Here is a 24,945-nt window from a genome sequence, read left to right as displayed (position 1 = left end):
CAACAAGGGACAGTGGGTATGTTCCCTGTGATAAGAGGGAAAATAAGGATTGGAAAAACACTGGTAAACCTCCAGAAAGTAGCTAAACCCATAACAATTTGACAGGAGTTGGGAACTGTATTATAATGTATTATTTATTCTTAACTTTCCTGTATTATACAACCACACTCATCCACTTTGTATACACCTGCGGTATACAAAGGATACTTCTCTGCCCCCTTGCTTTTGGTTTATATCACTTGCTTTGGCCAATGAATATTAGGACAAACAGGAATTTGAAATGTGCTACATAGCTGGGTTTGCCCTCTCGTGCTTCTGCCATCACCATGAGAACATTATGTGGGTAGCCACTGTCCCTACAGTGAGGGCCCCAGAATGAGACAGATGAATCACAGTCATCACAGACAACCTGGAGATGCAGAACCTGAAGCAGGGCCACCTATACAACCCACGGGTGCATGATGAAAAATTTACTGAAGGATTTACTGAGATTCTGTGGTTGACTGTTCTACAGCATTATTATATCAGAAAGTAGGTGCCTGATACAAAGCACCTCAACTACTCAAAACAAGAAGCCTGAATCTAAAGAACTGCCTATGAAATAGCATATTCAATCTTTTCTTCCTTTTTTTTTTTTTCTGAGACAGAGTTTTGCTCTTATTGCCCAGGTGGAGTGCAATGGCACGATCTCGGCTCACCGCAACCTCCACCTCCTGGGTTTAAGCAACTCTCCCGCCCCAGCCTTCTGAGTACCAAGGAATACAAACATGCACTGCCAAGCCTGGCTAATTTTGTATTTTTAGTAGAGACGGGGTTTCTCCATGTTGATCAGGCTGGTCTTGAACTCCCGACCTCAGGTCGGAGTTCGCCTGCCTCGGCCTCCCAATCAGTTTTTTCTTTATCTAGCACATTCAACTTATCAGAAGAAAAGTATGGGGAAAATATTCACAATAGCTAAGTGGGAAGAGAATAATTTTTAAAAGGAGTACCAAAGAAATCATCATCACCATCAAAACCACCACCACTATTCTCTTTAAAAGTCACTAGGCAGTGAAAACAACATGGCTGAATAGGACATTTCAGCGTTCATCCTCTTGTAGAAAAAAATCTGTTTTAAAAACTATCAATGCATAAAAACACCATTACAAAGGAATCCAGGTGAGAGATTACAGCACCTGGGTATAGCACAAAAATGAGAAAAGCCCCAAAGAAGAGGGCAGGAAGGGTAGTTTCACATAACCCACGTCAACATTCCCTAAAGTCCAGGCAGCCAGCACAGAGCAACAAGAGCGAAACTCCCATCTCTAAATAAATAAATACTAGCCAGGCATGGTGGCACATGCTTGTGGTTCTAGCTACTCGAGGCTGAGGCCGGAAGAGAGCTTGAGCCAGGGAGATCAAAGATGCAGTGAGCTATGATCACACCACTGCACTCCAGCCTGGGTGACAGAGCAAAACCATATGTCTTTAAAAAAAAAATTAAAAACAGAATTATCTATGATCTTACAATCCCACTTTCGGGTATAGATCCAAAGGAAATGAAATTAGTATGTTGAAGGGATATCTGCACTCCCATGTTCACTGCAGCATTATTCATAAAAGTCGAGATAGGAAATCAACTTAAGTGTCCATTGATGAATGAATAAAACAACATGGTGTATATATACAACTAAAATACTACTCAGTCCTAGAAAATAAAAATATCCTGTTATTTGCAACAACACAGATGAAACTGGAGAACATTATGCTAAGTAAAATAAGCCAGCAACAGAAAGACAGATACTGTATGATCAAAGTAATACATATTATCTAAAAAAGCTGAACTCATAGAAGTAGAAAGTAGCATGGTGGTTACCAGGGGCTGGGGTAGAAGGGAGGGTGGAATGGGCAGGTGTTAGTCAAAGGATACAAAAGTTCAGTTAGACAAGATGAATAAGTTCTTGTACAGTGTATGTGCAAGTACAGCATGGTGATCATAATTAATAAAAATGTATACTCAAAAATCACTGGGATGTAACTCTTAAATATTCTTACCACTAAAGAAAAAGAACTATGGATATGTCAATTAACTTGATTACCATAATTACTTCACAAAGTATACATATATCAAAATATCATGTTGAACATAATATACTATCTTTATTTGTTGATTATACATCAATAAAGCTGGGAAAAAAATCACTACAACAAAATACACATAGTTTAAAAACAGAATGAGAGAGATGTATGTAGTCTATCATTTGTTTTAAATAAGTAAGTGTTTCTAAGTTACTAAAATTGTTTTTTACTTTTAAACAGTTTTAAATGCCAACAAATGATTGTTTACTTGATTCTTCTCAGAAAAGTGTTTTTTTCCCCCATAGTTTTCATATCAAATTCAGTTGTAGTTCTAAGGGAGTTATCTATCGAAGAAGTAGTACCACACTGGGTTTATTCTGTATATAAACATAATTTATTCTGACACTAAAGATATATGAGCACTCCATATATTCATCCTGGGATCAAAGACTAGAAACAGCAAGGTCCAGAAAAATCTCCGCAAACTTTGCGTGTAGGGGTAAAAAACTATTTTCATGATAATTTTTGCTTTAAAACTGATGCGCATCTGTTTTGTAGATAAATAAAATGCTAATTATAAGCTATATTAAATTTCAAAAATAATTTCCAAAAGTTATTTGGAAATAACTAATTAGGCCACAGAAGCAATGTATTATGTGAAATTATAATAGAATAAACACATTATTCAAGTCTATGAATTCTTAACTGGTAATCAATGCAGTGACAGATCCTTCACATCCAATTTTCAACTTGACTGCTGGTCAAGTGCCCAAAAATAATTTTCATCTTCAGACCAGTCAAGGCTTGACCCATATCATGGTTTTTTTAAAAAACAAAGTCTTGGCCAGGCACGGTGGCTCATGCTTGTAATCCCAGCACTTTGGGAGGCTGGGGCAGGGAGATCACAAGGTCAGGAGTTCGAAACCAGCCTGGCCAACATGGTGAAACTCCGTCTCTACTAAAAATACAAAAAAAATTAGCCGGGCATGGTGGCCGGCACCTGTAATCCCAGCTACTCAGGAGGCTGAGGCAGGAGAATGGCTTAAACCTGGGAGGTGGAGGTTGCAGTGAGCCAGGATCACACCACTGTACTCCAGCCTGGGCGACAGAGTGAAACTCTGTCGCAAAACAAACAAACAAACAAAAAAACACACACCAAAGTCTTGTTTTTTGACAAAGGTAACACAGACTTAAAAACAGATGAAAACAAAGCAGTACTTCCCAATTAGCCTGGAGGACCCAATGAGTCAGCTTGTCTGTCTCTCACATACACATAAGCATGCACATATACACATACATATATGCATGCATGCACACCCACACAATCAATGGTAGGAACCCCACACAATCAATAGTAGGAACAATAAAGTTGCAATTCTTATTCTATATTACCTAGAAATTTTATAAAGTTCTTCCAATCTCATTCTAATTTTGAGAAACAGAAACTTACCAATATCACTGGCGAATTCGTAAACATGGGGTTTTTGTAGCAGTCCTAACTGGCACATACAAGTAAGGGCATAAAGAGCTTTCACAATGACAAATTCCTCAGCATCACTAAGACCTTGTTGCAGCAGGGGCTTGAGAATTGAGGAGCTTTGCCAGCCAACATAGGCAGCAACACCTGGAAATGAAAAGCAATATTATGTGATTATTCAATATCTAAAAGTACATATATCATTAAGTAAAGCAATAAAAGTAAGCAAAAGCCAAACATACTGATCAATTACCTAGGAAAGAACACTGCACTTCCTACCCAGCATGACAAAGTTAAAAAGACCCACAGCAAAGCAAATCATCAGGAAATTCTCAGACACCACAGAAAAACTAAGATCCTAAGAACTTACAGAAATGAAAATACAGATCTCCTAAAAAGGAAGAATCAGAGTTGGAATTATATAATCTTCAGCAACAATGGAGGTTAGAAGACAAGACATAGGCGAGCAAGGCATTAAAAGTTATGAAAAGAATTCTATTTTCAGTCAAACTATCAATTAACTAAAAAACTCATTTCAAGACATGTAAGGACTATTAAAGGTTTGCCTCCCATGCAACCCCTTCTAGGAAAGTATCAACCTAAGAATTCAAGGGCAAAAAAAAGCTAGCAAAGACCTAGAAATCAGTCAGCCCAGATTAGAATTAAAAGTTAATAAATTTCAAGAACGTCATCGAGAAGAAAATGGAATAGATTCTAAGCAACAAATAAAATTAATAAGAAAGAAGCTAGCTATTACAGATATGGTGACAATATATTACTTTTCTTTCTAAAAAGAGAACAAAGAAATCTAAAATTCTAGAACAAACAAAAAATTGCTCAAGAAAATCACAGTCCAAATATGAAATTAAAATAAATAGTGTATTTAGGACCTAGAAGAGGGAGCAAAGTAGAATCCACTGGCCTTGCTATAAACATACTCAAATGGTGAGGGGGGCAGTCACAGAACTGGGATTGTGATGGAGCAAATATAATTACAGTATACTACTTGGCTCCACAGTCAATAAAATTTATACATTCATAATCATGTATTTTGTTTTGAAGCTTCATAATCAGTCTATACCTGACTTCATTGTGATTACAGAACAGAATGTATTATTAATTATGACAAAAAAATTGTTGAGAATTCTCAATTCTCAACTAACCAATTAAAAGAGAGAAAGAGGTAAAGAGAAAAAAAGGGGGGCACTCATCTTGTAGTGCGAATCACAGGTGGAGCAATACAAAACAGATTTAATTACTTCAAGTTATTACAACAACAAACTAAACACTAAAGCACTGAAGATACTAGTCAACATCTCAAAATCTCAGAAGAAAAGAAGGATCAAGCCATGTTATGAGTGAATTAAATCTTCATCTGGCACAGAAAACAAAGAGATAAAATCCAAAGTTGGTTATTCTAAAAATAGTAATATGAAAATATTCTTTATAGATATGGTAATAATCACCTGAAAACACTAAAATAAAAGCACAAAGCCGAGTAGCTGCCTCTGGAAAATCAATTATTGTTTTTCATACCTTATGAATTTTGATTAAATTTTAAATAATTTCTGAAGGCCTATTTCCTTTATGATTAAAAAATAATGTTATAATTGTTTTCTTTAATAAAAGGAAAAATACTATCTAAAATTCCAGTGGATTAAATTTAGGAACTTTACAAACTGAAATGTACAATGAGCTAGAATAGCTAAAAATATTTTGAAAATGAATAATGACATCTGAAACTTACCCTACCAGATAATACAGGTGATTAAAAATATATAATAATGTAAATTGAATATGGCTATGAGTATGAGTACAAGAACAGAAAAATCAATGGAACAGACTAGATAGCCAGAAAACTGACCTTAACAGACAGAGAGGCATGCAACAGATGATAAAACAGTTTCACAAACCAGTAAGAAAAAAACAAAAAAATGCTTAATAAACTATGCTAGGAAAATCAGTTACATATCTGAGAAGAAAAAGAAAATTTAGATTTCACCTCACATCACAGACCAAAAATAAAGATCAATTAAACAGTTAAGTAAAAAAAATAAAGCATGAAAAAGAAAAGACAAGCACACAACAGATTATTAATCTAATTCTGGAACGGGAAAAGACTTTACATACAAAAGTAAAAAAAAAAAAAAAAATCACAAATCAAAAAGATCAAATAAACTGACTTCAGAAAAACTGTCTACAAAAATGATTTAAAAATAAAGTTAAAGAATTAAGAAACGTGCACTTAAAATTAATTTTAAAAATTAATGTTCTTAATATGTATGTAAAGGTTCAAAAAGAACAAGAAAAGCATAAATATCAGGAAAAAAAGCCAAAATAATGAATATTAAAAATCGTAGAATTAGAGATATGAATACATCATCAACATGAGAAAGTTTTTCAACTTGATAGTTGAGCTAAAATATATATATCAAAACAAGTTATCATTTTACCCTTCCAACAGGCAAGGACTAAGTAAAGCCTATTTCACACTGGATGGGTGTGCAGCACTTAATGGAGATGGGAATGCAAAATGATATAATCTTTTTGAATAGCTTATAAATGTGTCATGAGTTTTAAAAATAAATTCATACTCTTTAACACAGTAATTAAAATTTTTTACTTCTAAGAAAATAATTAGAAACAACTACTTACATACATATGTTACATATTTACACCAAATATATAGATAATCTATATATGACAGAAAAAAATGAAAATAATTTAAATATCCAAAAGAAGGGTTAAATTTTTGCAAAACTATATCATGGAAGAGTTTAGACCTATTAAATTATGGTTTCAAATACATTTTTAATGATATGAGAAAATGCTTCAAGTATGTTATTAGAAAAAAGTATAAGAAATAATAAAATAAAATTTGGAAGTAATATAATATATACACAGCACTTATGCCAGGTACTACTAAATATATTAATTCATTCTATCCCCCAACAACCAGTAAGACAGGCACTATTCTTATTTCTATTTTACAGATAGGTAAACTAAGCCACAAAAAATGTAAATGATTTTCCAAGAACCACCACTAGTGACAGAGCGAACACTTGAACCCAGAAGTCTAGCTCCACAATGCCTGCTCTTAACCATCAGCATATGACAGAAAGGGATAAATGAGGTGGAAAGAGAAAGGAAGTGCTATGGGAAAAAACATCAAAGCTTTAACAGAGATTGTGCATGGGTTGTAGGATTAACCATCATTTATTTTCTTCTTGGTTTCTATATTTTCCAAATTTTTCTAAGTTTTATTTCCAAAAGTAATATAAACATGTATTACTTTCATCAATTAAAAAAATTTATTTTTAAATTTAAAAAGAACTAATATATGTTTCAAAGAACACATGAATTGACCAATAGATAGGTGAAGTTGTAAGAACCAACTTTTCCCGAGAAAGAAATAAAAATAGCATTATTTGGAAGAAGAAGAGAGCAAGGAAGTCAAAAAGATGTAAGGATCAAAGAATAATACTGTATTCAGGAACTGAGTTAGATGAAGTCCTAGATGGAAGGCTAAGATGCCTCTATAAATTAATCTAAAAATAAGAAACAAAAGATGTCTGAAAAGAAAAAAACAGGTACAGTAATTTCCAAAAATAACAAAGCAAGAAAAACAGGGAATTTCAAAGTTTTTCAAAGTAGAAAGTACCCTTTCCTCCAAAACATATGATAGTATTTGTAGAAATATCAATCCTGTTGCCACATAGGTTTCTTGCGTTTTATTTTTTTAGAAAACAAAAATCAAACAGCGAACCTTTCCTAGACTGTTGGGAACCAAAACTTTAAGCCTTACAGCTTCCTGCTACCTCACAAGAAAGTTTGGATACCAGTCAAGCTTTCTATTGTGCAGGATAGTCTTTAAACTTTTTGGGTTAACAGATAAACCATTACAACCATGTGAGAAATGATATAATGGGGGTATTGGATAATCATAATAATATGAATTTAGCATGTATTTCATAATTGGCCAAATCTTAAACTGAAAAGATCAGTACATTCAGGGAAAAGGGGATTGGTTATTATTTAAAAGAGAAAAATATTAAATCCTGTATCAAACATGACTTAACCCATGCAAAACACTGTCCACTTCATTTACTTTTAATTCTGAATCCAAATGTAATAGAAGTCATGTATCTAAAACACAAGATGTCTGACTTTAGATATATCTAAAAATCAAGAATTGTAAAATGAAAGAACAGCAAAAAAAAAATGTTGCTTAAATTTTCAAAAATTTTCAGTTACACAAAGCAAAGCCTTTAACTTAATTCTTTCCAACTACATTGATTTTCAACCATGATTATATTTTAACTGTTATTTTCTGATTCTAAACGTGATGCGTGTTCACTTTTATTAACATGTTTATAAACATGTATGATTCCTGTTATTGTTACCTTTACACAACAGCAACCATACTTTAAGAGGATTTACAATCTACTTATGTCACTTTAACATATCTCATGGTACTTTCCAGGTCATTACTCTGTCTAAATATAGTTTTTAATGACCACATGGTATTCCTTCATATGGATGTAACACAGGTTGATTTACCAACCCTTTATTTTACCAAGCTAAAATATTTACATCATTCAAAAGCAGCATGAAAACAGAAATACTACGAATTCATTTCATTATCAATGAAATTTGGTAGTATCTATCCTTCAGATTGCATGGAAGTATTTGAGAGGATGATTAAAAATCTTAAATGAATTTAAAAGCAAAAAACATACCAACTATACTATCAAAAAATGCTCCACGTAGATGCCAATCATTCTTATCATTTAGGAAAGTAATCATGTGGGACAACAAAACATCATTGGCTTTCTGACGTCCAAAGAATACACACAGCCGTGTTATTCCATTTTCCATCAAGGTTTGTTTTACAATATTTTCAGGATCACTTAGCAAAGTAACAACTTTCTGCTGGACCATTTCATGTAAGGCTTGGAGCTCTAAAAAAAAAAAAAAAGAAAAGAAATAGTTAAGAAAAGGTCAATTTTTCCCCATACAGATAGTCCCAGTCTTCTTTCTTACTCATCAGACAGACTGATTACAGAAGCCACCGAAGTCTTCAGTCACCAATTTTTTCCATTATTCAAAGCTCTGAAGGATAGAAAACTGAAATATAAAGTGAAGAAGATCCTAACAAGCAGATGCTACAAGCATAGTTACTATCTCACTAATTAAATAGTTTCATTTATGAGCTCAAGGGGAAAATTATAGAGAAGCACCAGAAAGGAAATCACATGGCCCCAGTAAGATCCCACTTAATTAAGGACTTGAAAATACTGGATAGGATCAGGATATAATATGACGATACTGAGCAATCCTTTTAGAAAGTGTTTTTAAAGGTCAGTTTATTTTAGAAAGCCACAAAACACACTGCAAGTTCTGTCAAGGCTTTACCTCATCTGGCCACTGTTGTCTTCTCTGGCCTTATCTCTTACTCACCCTCATTTTTTCTCACTTATTTATTTACTTATTGCCTGTCTTCTTTTTACTAAAATGTAAGCTCAAGAGCAAGGATCATTTCTATCTGATTCACCGCCATGCTCTAGTGCTTAAGGCAGGCTCCTGATTGCCTTATACAGAGCTAATCTTTAACATTTATCTGTGAATAAACAGAAGACAGGGGCCACCCTTGTCCAGCTACTCCTGTCAAGGAAAAAGGTAACTGGTCTGACATGCAAAACTATATGCTCACATTAAGAAAAACTTTAGATTCCCTCCCCCAAAATTTTAACATTTAACTTTATTATCTAAATAGGTCCAATTACATGGTTATAGGAAAGTATTATTTTCCAAGTAATTCCACGAAAAAAGGCTAGGATTTCCTGATACATCCTCCTGAAACTTCAAAATTAATCCACTGTATTCAACTCTAGATAATACATGTTGTCTAAAAATGGTGCCATTCTAACAAGTAACAGTAATTGTAGCTGTTTGTAGCATAAAATTCTAAAAAACTAGATTTCTCTAGTTTTTCATAGCTAGAAGCATCTTGGAGAAAATTACATCTATTACTTTACTTCTAAATCTTTTACTCAACAAACATTAAGTAAAAATCTCTAAAGAGTTGTATAATGCAAAGAAACCTAAGACAAGGACTTTGACTTCAATAAGTTTACCATCACCACATCTGCTCCTTTATGGTTTTGAAATGTAAATCACAAACAGTATGAAATAAAAACAATTTATGATTGAGGATACTCGGAATATACTCACATAAGGGGAAAAGGTTTAGCTTCTTTAGCTATGACGTTTCTAATTTTTTCTTCTTTTACGAGAATTATATAATTCAGCCGGCTTTACTGTTCACACAAATCAATTCTGGCTGACAAACAATTGAGTTTAGTATCCATGGTGACAAGCTGATTGTTTTCGAGTAAGATAACAGTATATGAGGATAGAGAGAATAATCAGACACCAGGGACTCCTCCTATTTAATATATATATCTGGTATTCCTTCACCTTACATGAAAACTACAAATGATAGTTTTACAAGTTAGCATCAGCAATTCATTCTAAACAATAGGAAATCTGGAAGAGAAAATTATACAACCTGTGTCATAATTTCCATTTGGATGTGTAACTTCATCTATTTCTTCATTATTGGGGTCATTTTCCATATTAAGATTTTTTAACTGTACTAATTCCAGGAATCTTAAAGCTGTTTCTGCCAGCAGAGCTATGTTTTCTATAAAATAAAAAGGAAGAAATTTATACTTACAGTCTTAACTCTCTGTAAAGCTTATAACTTTTCCTCCCTGTCTTTATACATAAATAATCATAAGCCTATGGGAAAAGCAGAACTTTTCAATTTAGCATTTAACCTAATCAGATTTTAGTAACCCAGTTCATAATCTATAACTATCTCCAAACTGCCAGTCTTATTAATGAAACACAGCTTTAAAAAATAATAATACAAAAACAATCTAATACCCCATTTACTGAGGACAAAAAAAAAAGCCTAATTCTCTGCAGGGAGAATTACCCTTCAAACAGTATCCTTGACAAGTGAGAGGTATTTATTAGACTAACAAAGAAATATCCACATTAAAATAACAGATCAAGCTAAGCTTTGGAATCAGACAGACCTGGGTTCAAATCTCAACCTTGCCACTTACTAACTTGGCCATTTAAGCAATCTGAGGCTGTTTCTTCACACATAAATGAAGAGTCACTAGTGCCTCAAAGAGAAACCATTGTTAGACTGCTTTACAAGTGATACTCAAGTTCTTAGTGAACCAAAGTGGCAGACTGTTTGCCACATTTCTACAGCCGTCTATATCTTCTCTTTTCTCTTTCTGATGACCTACAAAGACTGATACTCCTCACTGCTGCAAAATAACTACTTCTAATTTCTGCTGTCACATTTACTATCAATTGTATCTGCTCTTCACTTATACTTTCTTCTCTTACCTTGCCTCCCACTTAACATATGTGTTTCTTAACATATGACCATAATCGGTCAATGTACTCTTTTCCTTCTTAGGAGCGAATAGCCCTGAACATAAAGTTTAACTACCTTAAACTTAAAATAACCTTACTTTTTCCTTACTTTCCAACATCTCTGAAATCGAAATGTACCTTATGGCAGTTGAGATCCTTGAGTCAATCAAATATAATTATTCCCTTCATCCTGGGGTCCCACTCCCCACCCCTGCCAGGTTCAACAATGCTCTGAATAGAATAAAAATTTACCTCTAAGTAAGCAAGATGTTAATACCCTATAACGCCTGCTCACCCTAAAGATGGAAAAACTCGGGGCCATATCCTGATAATATGCCAAAAATTCTAGATGAGTATCCCCACTTTAATGAACAAATTTTTATTAGGAAAAGTCTCTTACTTTCCTGGGTACCTCTAAAGTGTGAGTAGATGTATGCTTATTTCCCCATAAACCACAGCATACTTGGAAGTTCACTTTACACAAATCTGTACCAGCATCTATGATATTTAAAAAATACCATAAAGAAATAAATGTTGATTTTTTAAACTTTTATAATTACTGACACATATTTTAATTATATTTAACCATACACATTCAAATACACTGGCTCTATTTTAAAAGACCGCAAATTAGCCAGGCGTGGTGGCCCATTCCTACAGTGTTTGCAGGGCTGCATTTGGAGGATGGCTTGAGCCTGGGAAGTCAAGGCTGCAGTGAACCATGATCTCCCTACTGCATTCCAGCCTGGGTGATCACATACTGGGCCGTGAAGAAATGACAACGCAAGGTGCCGGCACTGACCCTGGGTTATCATGGACTCTCACCACAAAGACCCAGAAGACCAAAGAAAAGCCGGATTGCTTCAAAACCAAGGTCTAGAACAGGAGCTCTGAGAACTGAGAAATAGACCGGATACATTTGGGTCATGTTATTTAGTCTCTCCTAATCCCAATTTCCTCACCCGTCATATGAAGGTAATATAACATCTAATGCTCAAGGTTGTTGCAGCTAACCCTTGCAACAACCTAGAGCAGATTTTTCAATAAACAGTAGCTATTATTTTTATGTGATAGCTATTAGTAACTGAGTGTCAATATGTTAATATGGCACTTCATCAGAACATGACCTGTTTAACACAATTGAGAACAGATTAAGATACACTGCACCAAAAAGTAGGATCATAAAATTCTGGTAAAGAAGATAGTGCTTGCTTTTAAAACTGATAAACTTTTATTTGATTTGATTTTATCTGGTTCAATTATTTATATTTGCCAAGTGAGTTACAACTATGCTTTGTTATAAATGATAAACTTTGATGTGTCTTAGAGAAATCCTGGATTTCTGGGCCTGAAGTTCATACCTATATGGTTACAGAAACCATAAATAAATAAATAAGCAAAGATAAACATAAATAAACATATATGTATGAGGAAACATAAAAACACCTAACAATCTCAATCACTTTATGGGTGTGCCTAGAGATAAGACCAGAGTCCAAAGACCATTTTTCGCATGTTTCATTAAAATAATGACAAACAAATCATAAAATGAATGAACTATGTTTCTTTAAAAAAAAAAAAAAGACAGTATCATCACCACACCCATACTATTTACAAAAATTCAAAACAGAATCCCTGATTTCTTTCAGATTATATTATAGAAATAAATTATTTATACTCAGCGATATTATATATATTCAGTGGTATTTCTCATGCAGAAATAAGCTCTCAGAATTAATTTGGGGAGCTAGAAACATGAATCTGTATCACCTGATTTTGAGTGAGACTTATAGGCAAAACAGGTAGGTGTGTATAACACACCCACCTCATCACAAAGAAGATGTACATCCTAAACAGTACAGTAACTGGAAAAACCACCTTAAACTTCAGTAAGTTAGTATGCTAGGTTCTTTCAACATCAAATTATCCAGCAAAATTAATCTTTTTCAGCAGCAATAGACTGTTATATCCTAAAACTGACAAATAACCATATTTATCAGAGAAACTTCATAAAGGCCTGAAGATACTAGATCAGAAGCACATACTTGTAAACATTAGTAACATTAGTCTTATTCCAAGTTGAATGTAATATTCCTAAGAAAACCACAAAATTCCATCACTTGATAATTCTGATTATTTCAAAAGTGAGAGAACACAGAAACATTGATTCCCAGGAACACAGTATCTAGAATTATCATCAAAATGTACACAAACAGTTCAAAGAGCAAAGTTCATACTTGGAATTCTCAAACAAATCAGAAAAACAAGCAGTATTATAGTCATTAACTTAAAAATTATCTAAGTGGTTAATATTTGGACAACAAACTCTTACCAGCATAGGCTAGTCTAACGATAGTAGCATCATCTTGGGCTAAGTGGGCTATGCCTGGCAGAATGTATTCCGGATAAATATTGATATCATTACGAGGAACCTCTTTGACGAGAGCAAGAACTTTGGTCAATGTCCTCAAGGCTTCAGCCCTCACCCTAGGAACCGAGTCATTGCTGAAATGCAAAAGATATGGAGTAATCCGATCCAAAAGAATTTCAACACTTAATCTTGGAGCCAAATGAAGAATAAGTTCCAAAGCAGCTAATTTGGAATCACAATATTTAAGGGTCTGTAGGCAGGATGTTATAACAGATACCAAGATAACCAGCCCATTTTCCTTAGGCTCTCCTTCGGCTTTTTCTGGCAGATCATGTCCACAGAGATTGTGAATAATGTTGCCCAAATCCTTCCGTATAACCAGAATACGCTCATCTGCAGAAAGAAACGTTTCCTTGGCAAACTGGGCCATGTAGGGCTGAAGGAAAGTGTAAAATATTTCAGGAAAGGCGTTGCCACGCTGCTGTTTTAAGTAATCTTCTGCCTCTAAACGTTTATCTGGCTCACGGTGAATCATCTGAGTTACCTACACCAAGGGAAGAAAAGGAATTAAAATAGATTTGAGAATAGAAAAGTAAAGCAGATGGAAGGCAATTTACATACGATGTAAAGGATCTTTCAGAACCTGACTGCTAAGTGATTTGTGACTCCATCATCCTAGAAAGCAGCAAAAAATCATATACAAATATATTTCAGATGGCCCTGACACATAAACAGGAGTTTATACCATGGCTCAATATTCTCCATTTCTTAAAATAGGGACTAATATATTGCTGTCCACAACTCAAAGATTCTTATAAACTTTTCTGAGTAGGAGACAACATGAAGGATCTGAGGAAAGCAATGGATCTTCTCCAGAGAAAAATATATACACACAATTTTTGCATTTAAAAACCCATACAATTCTGGAAGGAATCACAGAACCCCTAAAATCCATTTACATATCCAGGGTTGAGTTATGGTTCAGAACCTTATTGCCACAAGTGCAAAGGAATCTGTGGGTTAAGTACAGCTCTAGGATCTAATCAATAGGGGAATCAGTGGCTTAAAGTTTTCAAATAGTGTCAAAGAGATGTTAAATTCTGCAAACACTAGAAATGATATACCTAATTTGAATTTATCCTATGTTTTCTAGTACCATAGGGAAATAAATATTTTTCAATGCACAGAACATGGTTTAATCTCTCCTGGACACTCATAGGGTATCAGTCATTATTTAAATAAAATATCACAAAATGTATTGAGTTATCTGAACTTTCTGTTTATATTTTAAATAAGAGCCTAGTAGTGAACACGGGGGAATCAAATGTACTAAAAGAAAATGTTAACTAGTTAGAATTGCTTTTAGTTTGGATTAGGCCCTAAAGATTAAACAAATTCACTTCTTTCGCAGTTAAGAAAATGTATGCCCAAAGACATGAAGTTACACAACCAAAGCAACATAAGAAGTATGTGCCATACCCAAAGACAGAACATTACACCAACTCCTAATCCAGTGTACTGTTCAATAAATATGGCCTAAACTGGCTTCCTCTGAAGCACCTTAGTTTTTAATATTTGACATACTTAAGAGAAATTAAAATGTATTATAGATCTCCCTGTATTATATATCTTCCTACCTAATTAAAGAATATTCTAAATACACCACAATCTTTTCCATGACTCAGAGTCATCACCACAATATTAGTTACCCTACAAATGACTTAGAAAAGATGCCCTCAAACAGTAATGTAGCTATGTGGCTTAGGTGATCCCCCATATGACTCCTCACGCCCATTCTGCTATACTAATTTGTGCTTCTGTAGCTGCCTTTCCAGAAATGCCCTCAGCTTCATCTATTAATACAAAGCTACTTGCTTCTATATGCAATGGCCCTGTATTGCTGTATTATATTCAAGTTGACATTTCCTGTCCCCTCCATTTTAAATGTCTGTCTTCTTCATTTCTTACTAGCAGGCTCTATCCAGGACAACCTCTCCAACCCCTAGAAACCACCTTACCTCCTTCCAAATCTGTAAAACACACACTGAAGATTATAGTGGGAAAATAGATAATAAATAGATTTTTTTTTAAGTCAAATGAGCTCTGTGCCTGAAGGGGAAAAAAACAGTACATTCTGCCCTAACAAAGTAGTAACAAAAGGCTGTTTATATTAGTCTATGGTGTTTTACTGCTTTATTCCAAATTTACAACATTCCAGAAATCTGATTAAAGCAAAAGTGGGAACAAGAGCCTATTAAAAACTTTATGGCAAATATTTGTAGCATAGTTACCAATTCTCTGATACTGCGATCTTCAATTTTATTTAGCACTTGTTCAGGGAAAAAATGTCCATTTCTATAAGCCAAAAGTTGAGAGAGATCAAATAATGGTACACCTTCTGTAAAAAGCTCAGCTATCACACAACCTGAAAAATAGCAGGTATAATTCTGTTAGAAAAGAGATGAAAAATATCATGCAATATAGATTGAGAACTCAGACAGTTCATAAAACCCAAAATGCAAAAACCCCAAAGTAAATGAAATTTAAAATGTTGATGCAACATGCAACTACAATCAAACTGACAGGGAAAATGTCTATTGCCTGAACACTGGTTTCTAAAGTATAAAGTCAAAAAAGAGCCATACAATTTTTCACCCTCTTAAAAAAAGTTAAATACTTCCCCAGTTCTGTAATTTTAAATGAATGTATAAACCAGACATGGTGGCTCACACCTGTACTTCCAGCACTTTGGGAGGCCAAGGTCAGCAGATCATCTGAGATCAGGAGTTCGAGACCAGCCTGGTCAACACGATGAAACCGCATCTCTACCAAAAATACAAAAATTAACTGGGCATGGTGGCGCACACCTGTGGTCCCAGCTACCTGGGAGGCTGAGGCACAAGAATCACTTAAACCCAGGAAGTAGAAGTAGGTAGAGGTAGGCTGCAGTGAGCTGAGACCATGCCACTGCACTCCAGCCTGGATGATAGAGCAAGACTCCATCTCAAAAAATAAAATAAAATAAAATAAATAAATAAATAAAAGTATACATGTAATATATACAATTTACATATAGAGTGATAAAACAAGAAACTTTTATTTAAGTATGGACTTACAGACATTAAATTCATAAGGAACTACTACTACAAAGTCATATCTGACAAATCATTTATTTATCATAAAACAAAAAGTTATTAGGTGACCACTATACCCTAGGCACAAGTAGTACATAAAGCAGATAAAATCCTTGCCCTCATGAAGCTTTCATTCTAGGAAGGAAGACAGAAAATAAAGCAGTGAACAAACATAATATGTGAAAAGCTAAAAAGTGTAGCTGTAAGATTAGGGAAAGGAAAAGAGAGAGAACTCTCGTTTTGCACTTACATAATCTTCAAACCAGAAATTTTTAAAGTACTCACATTTTCAAAAGGACAACACAGTTTCACTGAATCATTACGTGACAGGCATTTAACAAGTTTAAAGAGATCCTTAAATAACCTCAATTCACAGCCTGTGCATTTGCTAGTCCCTCTACCTAGAATGCTATTTCCCCCAAGTACCTCCACCTCCTTCACATCTTCAGGTGCTCAAATGTCACTCAGCAGTAAGGCCTTTCTTGATTGCCTGTTTAAAATTGCAGGCCCCACTTCCACAACTACCCCCACACCCCTCACCAGACACATTCGCTTTTCTCTTTCCTTACTGTTTTTCCCCCATAGCACCAACTTCCAGGTTATATTTTACGTACAGATGCTGCTCAATTTACAACGGGGTTACATCCCAATAAATCAACGAAAAGTAAAAAATATTGCACAGTGGTTCATGGCTGTAATCCCACCACTTTGGGAGGCCAAGACAGGTAGATCACTTGAGGTCAGGAGTTCAAGACCAGTCTGGCCAACACAGTGAAACCCTCTCTCTACTAAAAATACAAAAAATAGCCAGCTGTGGTGGGGCACGTTTGTAATTCCAGCTATTTGGGAGGCTAAAACAGGAGAATCACTTGAACCTGCGAGGCAGAGTTTGCAGTAAGCAGAGACTGGGCCACTGCACTCCAGTCTGGGCAATAGAGCCAGACTCTGTCTCCAAAAAGAAAAGAAAAATAAATGGATTTAATACATGTAACCTGCTGAATTTTCCAGCTTAGTCTACCTTAAACATGCTCAGAACACTTACATTAGCCTACATGTGGGGAAACACATCCAACTCAAAGGCTATTTCACAATAAAGTAAATAAATTATGTGAGATATTTCTCTCACGTAATTTATTAATATTGAACTAAAAGTGAAAAACAGAATGATTGTATGGGTGCTCCAAATACATTTCAACTGAATGTGTATCACTTTTGCACTTTTGATTTTGGTAAAATCAAAAAATCATAAGCTGAACCATTGCAAAGTCAGGGCAGTCTCTATGTTTCTTTTTGTCTACATGCCTATTAGAATACAATTTACATGAGGAAAGGATTTTTCTACTTTTCTCTATTCATTGAAAAATCTCCAGCAACTAAGTTCCTAACACATAATAAACACTCAATAAATTTGTTAATTTCTCTCTGTATAGTGTCACATTTTAGAATAAAGGACTTCAAAAAGTAGCTATTAAAAACACCATAAGCAACAAGGAAACAGAGGACCCAAAAAATACAATTAAAATTAACCAGCTAACGTAAGTAAGTTTCTGAGCACGTTTAAGGTAGGGTAAGCTGGGAAGTTCAATAGGTTAGGTGTATTAAATGCATTTTCTACTTATATTTTCAACTTCTAATCAGTTTATTGGGAAGTAACTCCATTGTAAGTTGAGGAACATATGCACATAAAATAGAATCTAGAAGTTGGTGCTGTGGGGAAAAAACAGTAGGGAAAAACACCAACTGGATCTAACAGATACCAACAGAACACTCCACCCAACAAAAGCAGAGTACAACACATGCATACTACATATACCGCCTGGCGTTGTCAGCTGTAAGAGCCAAGTGTCAAAGACAATCTAACAGCAATGAGCACTAGACAGAGGCTTCTAATATCGTTCACTACACACTGAAAGAATTAGGATTCCTTAATGGCTTGTTTGAGCACTAGGGCACAGTAGGTACGATATCTTATACCAAAAAGTAAAGAAATGCTTAAAAAAAATTATAATAATAATGAGGACTGTCACAAGGACACGGGAATCAGCCTGAGAAGGCTCCTACTACCACTGGCCAAATCTGAGACAACTGATGCACCAATATAATTAAGGTAATAAATACAAATGATTGAAAAAATTAAGAATTAACAGCTATACCAATAAATAAATAAATGGGGCGAAAGAGAGGATCCTTGAGTCTAGCAGAATGTTGAGGTCCTACTGTTGAATGTGGAGGAAGTGTTTGAGTGAAAGAATCATTTTTGCAACCATCACAGTAAAAATTTGATCACGCAAGAATCATCAATGGATGCCAAATGCCAAGGGATAAACTGTAGTGATGGGCAGGATATTTGCACATCTTTTTTTGTTTTTTGATACAAGGTCTCACTCTGTCACCCAGCCTGGAGTGCAGTGGTGTGATCACAGTTCACTGTGGCCTGGACCTCCTGGGCTCAGGTAATCCTCCCACCTCAGCCTCCCGGGTAGCTGAGACTATAGGCATGCACCACCACGCCCAACAAATTTTTTGCATTTTTTTTTTAGAGACAGGGTTTTACCATATTTTCCAGGCTGGTCTTGAACTCCCAGGCTCAAGAATCTGCCCACCTCAGCCTCCCAAGTGTGGGAGGCTGGGATTACAAGTGTGAGCCACCACACCAGGCATATATGCACATCTTAAAATTTCTTCCTACAAGTTGCTTATTAGTTGCAAGGGATTAAAAAAATAAAAATTTACAAAGGGGAGAAATTTGGGAAGATTTTGACCAGATGATTAAAATTAATATCACAAACAACCATCATTTGTTTCAAGATGTGACCCTGTGAAAATCCATCATCATCTATGCAGTATTCCTACTAAGTTATAACCTAAATCTAATCATGAGGAAACATTAGACAAACTCAAAATGAGAAACATCCTATCAAAAAACAAAGGAGCGGGTGACATACAGAATGCATGTAAAAGCTGGTGAAAACGGAATAAGGTCTATACTCTAATTAACAGTAATGCACCTATGTCAACTGATTCTGATATGGTACGACAGTCATAACATGTCATCATTGGGGGAAGCTGAGTGAAGGATACCTCACTATTCTTGTAACTTCCTTTGATTCTACAATAATTCAAACTAACAAGTATAAAAATGATTTTGAAAAATTAAGTGAAGGAAGGCATTCTTCAAAAAATGGCAATGTGATAATAACAAAAAGAAAAAAAAGGCTGTAGAAATATTAAAGGAGGCTAAAAGGATATGACAACTAAATGTAATATCTGACCCTAAACAAGGTCCCGCCCTGAAGCAGGCAAAATGCTATAAGAAACATGATTGGGTCAAATACAAAATTAGAATAAGAAGTGTAATTACTGTATCAATGTTAAAATTACCGTAGGCATTAACTATATTGTGTTTTGTAACAGACTATACCTCATCTTACAAAACACTGAAGGCAGGGGAAGGTTCCAAGATTGCTGAATAGGAACAGCTGCAGTCTACAGCTCCCAGCATGAGCAACGCAGAAAACAGGTGATTTCTGCATTTCCAACTGAGGTACTGGATTAATCTCACTGGGGCTTGTCAGACAGTGGGTGCAGCCCACAGAACATGAGCCAAAGCAGGGTGGGGCATTGCCTCACCCGGGAAGCACAAGGGGTCAGGGAATTCCCTTTCCTAGCCAAGGGAAGCCATGACAGACAGTACCTGGAAAATCGGGACACTCCCACCCTAATACTGCCCGTTTCCAAGGGTCTTAGCAAACAGCACACCAGGAGATTATATCCCACGCCTGGCTCGGAGGGTCCCATGCCCATGGAGCCTCGCTCACTGCCAGCACAGCAGTCTGATATGGAACTGCAAGGCCGCAGCGAGGCTGGGGGAGGGGCATCCGCCATTGCTGAGGCTTGAGTAGGTAAACAAAGTGGCTGGGAAGCTCAAACTGGGTGGAGCCCACTATACCTCAAGGAGGCCTGCCTGCCTCTGTAGACTCCACCTCTAGAGGGGCAGGGCATAGCTGAACAAAAGGCAGCAGAAACTTCTGCAGACTTAAATGTCCCTCTTAAGACAGCTTTGAAGAGAGTAGTGGTTCTCCCAGCACCCAGCACGGAGTCTGAGATCTGAGAACGGGCAGACTGCCTCCTCAAGTGGGTCCCTGACTCCCAAGTAGCCTAATTTGCAGATACCTTCCAGTAGGGGCCGACTGACACCTCATACAGCCAGGTGCCCCTCCGAGACAAAGCTTCCAGAGGAAGGATCAGGCAGCAACATCTGCTGTTCTGCAGCCTCCGCTGGTGATACCTAGGCAAACAGGGCCTGGAGTGGACCTCCAGCAAACTCCAACAGACCTGCAGCTGAGGGTCCTGACTATTAGAAGGAAAACTAACAAACAGAAAGGACATCCACACCAAAACCCCATCTGTATGTCACCATTATCAAAAACCAAAGGTAGGTAAAACCACAAAGATAGGGACAAAACAAAGCAGAAAAGCTGGAAATTCTAAAAATCAGAGTGCATCTTCTCCTCCAAAGGAACGCAGCTCCTCTCCAGCAATGGAACAAAGCTGGACGGAGAATGACGTTGACAAGTTGAGAGAAGAAGGCTTCAGACGATCCGTAATAACAAACTTCTCCGAGCTAAAGGAGGATGTTCGAACCCATCGCAAAGAAGCTAAAAACCTTGAAAAAAGATTAGACGAATGGCTAACTAGAATAAACAGTGTATGGAAGACCTTAAATGACCTAATGGAGCTGAAAACCATGACACGAGAACTACGTGATGCATGCATAAGCTTCAGTAGCCAATTTGATCAAGTGGAAGAAAGGGTATCAGTGATTGAAGATCAAATGAATGAAATGAAGCGAGAAGAGAAGTTTAGAGAAAAAGAGTAAAAAGAAACGAACAAAGCCTCTAAGAAATATGGGACTACGTGAAAAGACCAAATCTGCGTCTGATAGGTGTACCTGAAAGTGACGGGGAGAATGGAATCAAGGTGGAAAACACTCTTCAGGATATTATCCAAGAGAACTTCCCCAACCTAGCAAGGCAGGCCAACATTCAAATTCAGGAAATACAAAGAACTCCACAAAGATACTCCTCAAGAAGGGGAACTCCAAGACACACAATTGTCAGATTCACCAAAGTTGAAATGAAGGAAAAAATGTTAAGGGCAGTCAGAGAGAAAGGTCGGGTTACCCACAAAGGGAAGCCCATCAGACTAACAGCAGATCTCTTGGCAGAAACTCTACAACCAGAAGAGAGTGGGGGCCAACATGCAACATTCTTAAAGAAAAGAGTTTCAACCCAGAATTTCATATCCAGCCAAACTAAGCTTCATAAGTGAAGGAAAAATAAAATCCTTTACAGACAAACAAATGCTGACAGACTTTGTCACCACCAGGCCTGCCTTACAAGAGCTCCTGAAGGAAGCACTAAACATGGAAAGGAACAATCACTACCACCCACTGCAAAAACATGTCAAATCATAAAGACCATCAATGCTAGGAAGACACTGCATCAACTAACGAGCAAGATAACCAGCTAACATCATAATGACAGGATCAAATTCACCCATAACAATATTAACCTTAAATGCAAATGGACTAAATGCTCCAATTAAAAGAAACAGACTGTCAAACTGAATAGAGTCAAGACCCATCAGTGTGCTGTATTCAGGAGACCCATCTCACATGCAGAGACACACACAGGCTCAAAATAAAGGGACGGAGGAAGATCCACCAAGCAAATGGAAAACAAAAAAAAGCAGGGGTTGCAATCCTAGTCTCTCATAAAACAGACTTTAAACCATCAAAGATCAAAAGAGACAAAGAGGGCCATTAGGGATCAATTCAACAAGAAGAGCTAACTATCCTAAATATATACGCACCCAATACAGGAGCACCCAGATTCATAAAGCAAGACCTCAGAGACCTACAAAGAGACTTGGACTCCCACACAATAATAATGGGAGACTTTAACACCCCACTGTCAACATTAGACAGATCAACGAGACAGAAAGTTAACAAGTATATCCAGGACTTGAAATCAGTTCTGCACCAAGCAGACCTAATAGACATCTACAGAAATCTCCACCCCAAATCAACAGAATATACATTCTTCTCAGCACATCACACTTATTCCAAAATTGACCACGTAGTTGGAAGTAAAGCACTCCTCAGCAAAAGAACAGAAATGATAACAAACTTTCAGACCACAGTGCAATCAAACTAGAACTCAGGATTAAGAAACTCACTCAAAACCGCTCAACTACATGGAAACCGAACAACCTGCTCCTGAATGACTACTGGGTACATAACAAAATGAAGGCAGAAATAAAGATGTTCTTTGAAACCAATGAGAACAGACACAACATACCAGAATCTCTGGGACACATTTAAATCAGTGTGTAGGGGGAAATTTATAACACTAAATGCCCACAAGAGAAAGCAGGAAAGATCTAAAATTGACACCCTAACATCACAATTAAAAGAACTAGAGAAGCAAGAGCAAACACATTCAAATACTAGCAGAAGTCCAGAAATAACTAAGATCAGAGCAGAACTGAAGGACATAGAGACACAAAAAACTTTCAAAAAATCAATGAATCCAGAAGCTGGTTTTTTGAAAAGATCAACAAAATTGATAGACCGCTAACAACACTAGCAAAGAAGAAAAGAGAGAAGAATCAAGACGCAATAAAAAATGACAAAGGGGTTATCACCACCGATCCCACAGAAATACAAAATACCATCAGAGAATACTACAAACACCTCTATGAAAGTAAACTAGAAAATCTAGAAGAAATACATAAATTCCTGGACACATACACCCTCCTAAGACTAAACCAGGAAGAAGCTGAATCCCTGAATAGACCAATAACAGGCTCTGAAATTGAGGCAATGATTAATAGCCTCCCAACCAAAAAACGTCCAGGACCAGAGGGATTCACAGCCGAATTCTACCAGAGGTATAAAGAGGAGCTGGTACCATTTCTTCTGAAACTATTCCAATCAATAGGAAAAAAGGAATCCTCCCTAACTCATTTTATGAGGCCAGCATCATCCTGATACCAAAGCCTGGCAGAGACACAACAAAAAGAGAGAATTTTAGACCAATATCCCTGATGAACATCGATGCAAAAATCCTTAATAAAATACTGGCAAACCGAATCCAGCAGCACATCAAAAAGCTTATCCACCACGATCAAGTTGGCTTCATCCCTGGATGCAAGGCTGGTTCAACATATGCAAATCAATAAACATAATCCATCATATAAACAGAACCAAAAACAAAAACCACATTATTATCTCAATAGATGCAGAAAAGGCCTTCAACAAAATTCAACAGCCCTTCATGCTAAAAACTCTCAATAAACTAGGTATTGATGGGATGTATCTCAAAATAATAAGAGCTATTTAGGACAGACCCACAGCCAATATCATACTCAATGGGCAAACACTGGAAGCATTCCCTTTGAAAACTGCCACAAGAGAGGGATGCCCTCTCTCACCACTCCTATTCAACATAGTGTTGGAAGTTCTGGCAAGGGCAATCAGGCAGAAGAAAGAAATAAAGGGTATTCAATTAGGAAAAGAGGAAGTCAAATTGTCCCTGTTGGCAGATGACATGATTGTATATTTAGAAAATCCCATCATCTCAGCACAAAATCTCCTTAAGCTGATAAGCAGCTTCAGCAAAGTCTCAGGATACAAAATCAATGTGCAAAAATCACAAGCATTCTTATACACCAATAACAGACACACAGAGAGCCAAATCATGAGTGAACTCCCATTCACAATTGCTTCAAAGAGAATAAAATACCTAGGAATCCAACTTACAAGGGATGTGAAAGACCTCTTCAAGAACTACAAACCACTGCTCAATGAAATAAAAGAGGACACAAACAAATGGAAGAACATTCCATTCTCATGGATACGAAGAATCCATATCGTGAAAAACGGCCATACTGCCCAAGGTGATTTATAGATTCAATGCCATCCCCATCAAGCTACCAATGACTTTCTTCACAGAATCGGAAAAACCTACTTTAAACTTCATATGGAACCAAAAAAGAGCCCACATTGCCAAGACAATCCTAAGCCAAAAGAACAAAGCTGGAGGCATCACGCTACCTGACTTCAAACTATACTACAAGGCAGCATGGTAACCAAAACAGCATGGTACTGGCACCAAAAAAAAGATACAGATCAATGGAACAGAACAGAGGCCTCAGAAACAATACCACACATCTACAACCACCTGGTCTTTGACAAACCTGACAAAAACAAGAAATGGGGAAAGGATTGTCTATTTAGTAAATGGTGCTGGGAAAACTGGCTAGCCATATGTAGAAAGCTGAAACTAGATCCCTTCCTTACACCTTATACAAAAACTAATTCAAGATGGATTAAAGACTTAAATGCTAGACCTAAAACCACAAAAACCCTAGAAGAAAAC

General features: G+C 36.3%; 1 protein-coding gene across 2 annotated transcripts in view; it reads right to left on the bottom strand.

Moving 5' to 3' along the window:
• PIK3R4 (phosphoinositide-3-kinase regulatory subunit 4) overlaps positions 1-24,945 on the bottom strand; it is a 75,058-nt gene that overhangs the window by 45,924 nt on the left and 4,189 nt on the right. For both annotated transcript variants that reach the window (XM_033212690.1, XM_033212691.1), the window contains exons 3-7: positions 15,659-15,792; positions 13,329-13,911; positions 10,107-10,241; positions 8,275-8,496; positions 3,509-3,682 (exon numbers count right to left, since the gene is read on the bottom strand). In XM_033212690.1, the coding sequence (XP_033068581.1) occupies positions 3,509-3,682; positions 8,275-8,496; positions 10,107-10,241; positions 13,329-13,911; positions 15,659-15,792 (1,248 nt within the window). The remainder of the gene's footprint in view (positions 1-3,508; positions 3,683-8,274; positions 8,497-10,106; positions 10,242-13,328; positions 13,912-15,658; positions 15,793-24,945) is intronic.

The sequence above is a fragment of the Trachypithecus francoisi genome, unplaced genomic scaffold, assembly GCF_009764315.1.
Source record: "Trachypithecus francoisi isolate TF-2019V2 unplaced genomic scaffold, Tfra_2.0 Lachesis_group0, whole genome shotgun sequence".
In the NCBI taxonomy this organism is placed as follows: Eukaryota; Metazoa; Chordata; class Mammalia; order Primates; family Cercopithecidae; genus Trachypithecus; species Trachypithecus francoisi.
The sequence above is the reverse complement of the archived record's forward strand: the minus strand, read 5'-3'. Positions and strand labels throughout refer to the sequence as shown.